The sequence below is a fragment of the Phragmites australis genome, chromosome 19 (genome assembly GCF_958298935.1).
Source record: "Phragmites australis chromosome 19, lpPhrAust1.1, whole genome shotgun sequence".
Lineage (NCBI taxonomy): Eukaryota > Viridiplantae > Streptophyta > Magnoliopsida > Poales > Poaceae > Phragmites > Phragmites australis.
The window spans coordinates 3,183,512-3,191,752 of NC_084939.1; the positions used below are offsets into that span (position 1 = coordinate 3,183,512).

At 46.9% G+C, this 8,241-nt stretch overlaps 1 protein-coding gene across 1 annotated transcript; it reads left to right on the forward strand.

The window, feature by feature from the left end:
• The first annotated feature begins 851 nt into the window (after positions 1-851).
• On the forward strand, positions 852-2,006 carry LOC133901043 (uncharacterized). The gene has a single exon (XM_062342336.1). The coding sequence runs from the start codon at positions 852-854 to the stop codon at positions 2,004-2,006; it is 1,155 nt and encodes a 384-aa protein (XP_062198320.1).
• The last annotated feature ends 6,235 nt before the right edge of the window (positions 2,007-8,241 follow it).

Genomic DNA, 8,241 nt, shown 5'->3' on the forward strand with positions numbered 1-8,241 from the left:
ATGTCTGGTTTCGAGTTCGAGGAGGAAAATTAGACTTGACAATAGTTGAACAAATTTTGTATACTTCAGTCGACTAAAATTGCATCCAACATCAGTTGATGGTTGCTATAGAGTCGTACGACGAGTGGTTAGGGTCCTAGGGCTTAGTGTGGCTTGCAGGCATAGAGGAGAGGTCATGGGCAGGGTGGAGGAGGAACATCGGTGGCGGGGTCAATAGCGGAGGAGCTTAAAAATAGAGTGGTTAGCGAAGTGGAGGACGATAGGGGTGGATTTGAGTGCTAGCGGGCGGGGGAGCAAGGTGAGGGAGCGACTGCTGAAGAAGACAATCGAGAGGTTGAAAATTAGTTTTGGACCATCTGATTTGTATCTCTCTTTTTTCAGTTAGTTGAAAATTAGTTTATCTATAGTTTTTTTTAATCTAAGATACAACAGAAAACGTACACGACTCACACACACTATATTTACGTATCCTAATCACACGCTAGATACATTGAAAGACCCTAAACCCTCAGTGTGTGTGAGCACACATATCTTATTAACATGCATACGTATGTACCCTGAGGTTACGCAAATAATCTATCTCAAAAACAACTAAAAGATAAACCTCTAATGAGACCTCGGCAATGGTTCATCCGCCATCTCACGGCCCGGAAGTGGAGGGCTCGAAACGGAAGGAATCTTCGGCCGCAAGCCCAACCCCATCGTCCGTTGCATTTATTACCAATTTACCATCCTGTCCCTGCACCGCCACCAAAATCGAACCGCCCTCGGCGAGCACCGATCCACCCCTCTCCACTACGCGCGCGCGCTGCCGCGCTCTCTCGCTGCCCGAAGCGAAGCACCAAACCCCAATGGCGGAGCCGTGGGTGATCCTTGGCCGCATCCCCCGCGTCGCCACCGACGACGCGGAGGCGGGGCACGACGCCAACGCCGACTTCTTCGTCCCGGTCGCGCTGCCGCCGCGGGTCACCGTCCTCACCGCGGCCCGGAGCGCTCACCCCGACCGCGAGCGCCCCGACACGTACCCCTACATCCTCGCCGCCGGCCCCGAGTGCCTCCTGGTGCACTTCTCCGCCAAGCCCTTCTGTGGCGCGCACTTCGGCGTCAACCCCCACGAGAGCTACCTCGTCCTGTCGCGCCGCTTCCGCATGGCCGCGGGCGAGATCACGGCCTCCGCCGAGCGCGTCTCCGACCGCCCCGTCTCCATGCCCGCTATCCGAAATATCCAGAGCATCGGCCTCGTCCCCTACGATCTCGGGCGCGGCTACATGATCGCCGACCTCCAGGTCGACAAGGGCAGCGATCGCGCCAAGCTCCTCCGCTTCCAATCCGGCCGCGACCAGTGGTTCGAGACGGACCTGCGGTGCCCCTTGGACGCGCAGGACCGGGAGTGGGTTCCCGCAGGGGTGGTCTCCCTCGACCACAAGTTCTGGTGGTTCGACCTCTCGTGGGGGATCCTCAGCTGCGACCCCTTCGTCGCGGACCCCGAGCTGCTCTTCCACGGCCTCCCGCAGGGCCGGGATCTCGACATGGCCGGGCCGGACATCCATGACCACCGCTGCATCACGGTGAGCCAGAACGAGCTGCGGTACGTGGAGGTCACCCCTGAGGTCGACGACGTCGGCGAAGCAGCGACGGTTTTCATGTGGACGTGGACCCCCGCTCTCGGCGGCAGGACTGGGAGGTGGGAAGTGGCGTACGAGATGAGCTTCGCGGAGATCTGGAACGACGACAGCTACCACCTCACTGGGCTGCCAGAGAAGGTCCCCGTGCTCGCGGTCGTGTGCCCGTCGAATCCCAATCTGGTCTACTTCTCGCTGGATCACCATCTCTTCGGCGTCAACATGCCCCTGCACACAGTCGTGGAGTTGGAGACGTATGAATTGGTGACAACGGCATGCCCGACGACGGCCTCCTGCCGCTACGTCCTCGCTTGGGACCTGCCACCCTGCGTCGCCACAGGTAATGCATGCCTACATTTCTACAAATGCTACTGTGCTAGTTAGTTTTCATCTTGTGCGGCTGCAATTAAGATATCATATAGCTGATTCCTGCTTGAGTAGCGCATAGACTTTGGCACGCACAGTATATATGCTCGATATATAGTTGTGCTTTGCAATCACATACTTCGAATGTCATTAGCATTGCGTGCAAATCATGTGTTGTTTGTGTTTCCAGTGCTACCTAGTACTGCATGCCCTGTTTTAGGAGGTTGCCATTGGTTAGAATATAGAGTTTTATTCATTATATATATATATATTAGGTTACTACCTATATTTCTCATGTACTCAAAATATTATCTCTAAAGGCTACTATTAAATACAAATTATGGTTAGAATTTTACGTGTTGCAACTTTCACGCTTGTCACTATCCATCTAGATCTGTCTCTTATAGCCCTCCCGCCCACCTCTGCTCGCCACTCGCCGCTCCTGCGGCTCCGCCGTCCAGCCCCATCCGCCCGTCCGCCTCCCCCGCGTTGCCCTTGACCGGATCCACCGTTAGGGCGCTCGGTCACGCTTGCTCCCTTCCGTTGCCGGCTTCTCCTCCTCCGTTGGCTTGCCGCGGCCGATCCTCGCCGTTGTCTTTGCATCGGGTCACGTTGCCCGCCTCCGTGCCACTTCATCCGCTCGTGCGGCCCACCCAACGCGCACGGGCTTCGACCACCCGTCCGCCGGATCAGGTCGGGAGCGGGCGGATCCCCTACCCTCGCCTGGGAAGGAAAGGAAGAACAAGCTTGTTGTGGTCGTGCCGCGCTGCAGTCTGCCGGTGCGTTCTGATGGTTGTCGTGGATGTTGTATCTCTTTGCTATCGGTGACGCGCTGCATATTGTTGCCATCGAACTGTTGCCGCGCATGCGTCTGTTTTGTGCTGTGCGTGCTGATCCGGCTAGTCACCGTCGAGTTGCTGTTGCGTGCTTCATGGGGACAGCCGGGGTTATCTACTCGGGCTCATATCTGGGCTCAAATAAAAAAAAAACTCGGGCTCATATCTAGATCCACACGAGCTACTATAGGATACGTGGCCATAGAAGATTCGGTCCAGAAACAAAAGGATCCCACTAACCATGCAGCACTGTTGCTGAGGTCATCCATCAGTGTGCTGACATAGTGTTACTGTTCATCCGGCCGTTGGATCTCTTCACGCTGCTGCCGGGTTTCTCTTGCCACGGCTCCGCAGCTACTGGGTCGGGTGACCACGAATCCACGATCCGAGGCCGCCTCCGTCCGGGGGACCTCGATCTGCCCAAAGCTACGGTGGATTGTTCTCCATGGATCCCTGCTTTGTGGTGCCATCGGCTCGTTGTTACCTTGCCTTCGCTGCTCTCTGTCGTATTAATGTTTAGGTTTAGTCTTATTTTCTGTGTATAGTTTTAGTAGATGTTTTTCACTGTATCTATGTTTCGATCTTTTTAGCTCATCTATGCTATGCAAGTCAACATATTTTTTTTTAATTAGCTTTCCAATTGTTATTGATACAATTTAGTTATCTAGATTTTTTCATAGCTTTAGTGATAATTTTATTGGTTGTATCGCTACTTGTTATTACTGTATTTGTAATTCTTGATCTAAGACATTCTTCTATCGTTTTGACTTTTTCGTAGTTTTACTGGCAACTTACGTCTATTGTCTTGCTACTTGGCATTGTTTTGTTGCGATTCTCAAGAAGGGTATTTGCCTATTTTGATTTGTAATCTGGTAACTCTTTTTTTTTTGTGATATTACGTATTCTGATTTGTATGTATCTATCCAATTGCCATGCTTGTCGATATTTATTAGCAGGGCTACTTTTTAAGGAGGAAAAGGCTCATGAAGTGGATGAAGTGGCATTTGCCTACGCCAAATTCTGTTGCAAGCGAGAAGAAGCATTAGAGGGCAAGAAGGACATTGAAGTGTGCCACATTTGTTACTTTAGGAAAGGGAAGATTGCTAGAGTGTTGAAGGCAAAGGTAGCTCTTAATTCCTCGTTCTTATCCTATATACTTATCTTATATGCTTAATTTACATTTCTCAACAGATGGAGGACCACTGCTTCAGGTTTCATACAACCCCAGGGTTTCCATGCAAAAAGCGAGGTTGTTTTATGAGGACGGCGACACTTGGAGATGCCGGCTTGCACCACCACTACTGCCATGGGCACAAGTCGAGGGGGTAATTTCTCTCTCGTGCATTTTCTGCTTCTTTGTCACTTCACCGGCTGATTCATCAAGTGTTACTTTCCTTTAGTTTGGTGGCGCCGGTACCTAGAGGAGCACGGGCATGCGTGACCTGTTGCGAGGGTGTCAGCCTGTTGTGTTGATCCAAATCAGAATCTCTTCGGCCACATGAAGCATTTGTATTCCCAGCCTGGCGTGTCTTGCATGCGCCTGTGAACAAACTAAACTGTGTACAATACTGTGGAGCTAGGATGTGACAGCGTTGAATGCCGGTCCTGATCTCACAACACATGAATAGCGCATGGATGATTTTCTCTAGACTCTACCTCTCAACTAGTTGGTACATGATCAGAAGGGTAGAGGGAGCACAAGCCTTCTTTTTTGCTAGTGTATTCATTTCGCCTTGCAAATATACAAGTGAGCGAGAGAGTGAGTATGATTCAGTGTAAGCAAATCTGGATCTATCTGCAAGTAATACAAAAGTATGCGCGCATAAATATTGGATCAGTGCGACGATACCCTTATTTATGTTCAGTTAAATTACAAGAATGTACACGTATTCGTATTAATAGGGAGCTCCCAGCCGCACTATTCATATGATGAGGTTCAAGTCCCGCTGCGGAGAACATTTCTTCACAGCTGAAAATTACCTGAGGCACTCCATCATAATACTGAACATGATTGAAAGTATTGTTGACGATCCAATCCATCAATCTCTTCCTCTTATGTTCATCATCACCTGCACACAACAATGGCAAAACTATGTAATCTGCACACAACAATGGAAAAACTATTGTTGACACATCTTACAAATCCAAAAATTTTACCAGTGGATTTAGTAAACTAGAATGGATCAAATGTAGACAAACTTCTACCTAGGTGTAGCAGCAGCATGTCAGCTTCCCTTCGGCATCTACAGGTAAGTAGCAATATGAAATCACGAAAGACCAAGAAGTCCAGACACCCCTCCAAGTAGAAATGATGCATCACATGATCTTTGAATATGAGAAAGATCAGCGGAATCAAGCCCTAAGAACACAACAAAAATCTTGGCCAAAATATACCAAATCAGCTTGAGAGAGGAAGAACCAGCAACGAATACCACGTAAAAAAAATCGGAATTGCACACCAAAATAAGCAACATATTTATTGGGTTGTCTGGGTCTCGAACTTAAACAAAATCAGATTCTGTTAAATTGGTATTAAAGCCTAACCACCTCAAACGTTGTTTTGTTAAATTGGTGTAAAACTTGGATTACAAAAACCAGTTTCCCCAAAACTCAAAAGCGGGTTTTATGAAAACTGCTTCACTTGTTTTGTCACACAACTAGTTTTTCCAAACAGCGCATTCACTAAATTATATCATAACCAGATAAGATTTTTTAATTCATGTTTGACTAAAACTAACCCAAAAAATATTTTAGAATAACTAATTGGCAAAAGTCATGATCCAAACAACCAGTAGAGCCTAGAGGATTAAGAAAAAGAATAAGAAGTTGAACTGTGAAAACTATATCAATCCAGCAAAATCAAATTATACTGCTCAGGGCGAGGCGCGGAAGACCAACAAATGAACACAATTTGGCTTCAGGAAGTACCAGCTCACCCTTCTCAAACACAACTCTTAATGTGTGCAGAAACGAAAAGAGGTTGGGAAAGCAATGGGTCAAGGCTACTCAACAGAGGCGGCAAATGCAGGCCAGATGCTACCAGAAAATGGCTACAAGATGAGTGGCAGATCCACCTTGACCCCACCCAGATCAGGCATGCTAGAGGGCAAGATACAGAGATCACCCAATACAACATGCCTTAGGAAGGCTGTGGCCACAGCTAACAACATCACTTCTTTAGTTCAACCCACATCACTTGTTGCTGCCATAATACCAGGACTAATCACTCGAGCTCGTGCATATGAACTCAATTATGTGATTCTTTTAAAGAATGAAGGATTAGAAGATAGTAGCAAATGAGAATGACATCAATGGAGTGCTGCGCCATCTATCTTTAGGCTGGGCCCATGTAATAAATTCTGCATTTAGGTAGTTTCATTAAATATGGAAAGGTTGGGATGAGATTTCACCCTACCTCTAGTGCTGGCCGAAATCCCTTTCCCCTCTACCTATTTATACCCCTGGCTGGACTCCTTCACGCACCGGGTTTTCTTTGTGTAAGTTTAGCTATTGTGCAAACACTGTTCTTCAGTTGTGTCGGACGACCACATGCAAGACAACCTTTGAGACTCCCACCTCTGTGTTGAACAAGATTGTTATTTCGCCATTTCAGTTTGCCTATATCTTATTCTTGCTAGTTCTTCGATTGCTCGCAGGAATTGAACCTCGTATTCAGGTTGATCTTGTTATCCAGCAAGGTCAATAACCATTTGGAGTTGGTTCTGCGATTGCTAAGGCGCCCACGACCAACTCGTTCGTAGTCGGATCGCGAGAGTCACCTCCACCAGATCGATAGTTACCATCTCATCGAAAGATCGGGATGCCCGACCCTATCAAGTGGTATCAGATTTTCAGGTTGCTCGGTAAGAATTTTTCAACTTTTGTAGTTAAGTTTGTCTTTCCTATTGTCCACTGAAAAAGCCACAAAAACAAAGGTTAGACCTTCCTGTCAAAACTCTTTGCGCCTTGCATTTTCTTTTCAGTTGTTGCTTTGTTAAATTTGTGTTGCTTTATCATTTTGAGTTGTTGGTTGCCTAGCCGCCTTGTATCAATCTTTTGGCAACACAGACCCCCTTGTTTCCTTGCTATACCTACACCATCCAATTCTGAAAAATTGAGACATACATATTTTTGTTCTTTCGATCAGATCCTTTCAATTCCGAAAAGGCAAGCCATAAACTAGAGAAATGAAAGAACCGATTTGCACATCTTTCGGTTTGCAAAAAGAAATCCAACACATCATAGAAAAAGGCAAGAGGGTGACAAAACCAAAAACAATATAGAAGGAAAAGCCTTCCCTCGTTGGAAATAATAAAAAGAAAAGTGTCAAACCGCTGTTGTGTTTTCCTTTGGTATCTCAACCAAAGAAGGAAACAGCCAATTCCAGGGATTCCAATCCACAAAAATAGAAAGGAAGGAACCCAGCCATATTGTGATCCGAGGTTCCCTTGTTCAGAGAGAGAGAGAGAGAGAGAGAGAGAGAGAGAGAGAGAGAGAGAGAGAATCTTTTAATTACCTTTTTACCCCTAGTCGCATACGCAAAAAAATTATCGTGTCATTGCTTGAGACTAGCTGTTGTATACTACTCAAGCTAGGGGCTGTTCGCATCGCACTTCATTCTTGTATGCGTGTGCTCCACATCGTGTGAACGTTTCTATACCCCTAACGTCAGCTTTGAGTAGTCGGCTAGCGTCTCTCCTAGTACTTGGTGTGAGATTTTTTCGTTTCTTGCATCAAGTCACATTATTCTTTGCACAAACATACTGATACATTTCTCACCTTGATTGGATCAGCAACTTGGATTGGTATTTTGAACACTTATTCAACTTTGTATTTTCTGAATTGATTGTGCTAATCCTTGCTACTATACTTGAACCTTCCTAGATACACCATTCTACAACGAACATGCTTGTGTCACCTGGCAATCGCTCCATCCAATCTCCATTGGTTGACACCGCTGGTTGTAGATCACCCATTTTGGCTTGGTAAGAATTGGTAAGGGTTCAATAACGGCTTGAGAGTGTGTGATTTGATACAACCACATCCCATTAGTTTGCAGGACATATACTTGTGTTTTTTGTTTTTCTTTTTCCTTCTTCCTAACCATGACATGATCTACGAAGCATTCTGAACATCGTTCACCACATTCTCCTCGTACTCGAGGCATCATACAACATTTTGAGCGCCAAGTGAAGCTGCAAACAGAAGGACTTGAGGAGTATGTTAGGACAACAAATGAGTGCCTTGCTCAACTTGAGGGCGCCTAGATTGAGACCGGTGCAACTCTCACTAAAATGATGAATGCTCAAGATACCACCAACACGAAGCTAGCAAACATTGTGGTATGCCTTGACGACCTGTCACGGACACTTGCTACTGTTGTACAAGCCCAAGCTGCCCATAGTGAGATAGGAGAA

Excerpts from the sequence above, each read along its gene's own strand:
- LOC133901043 (XM_062342336.1), top strand. The coding sequence starts at position 852 with ATGGCGGAGCCGTGGGTGATCCTTGGCCGCATCCCCCGCGTCGCCACC.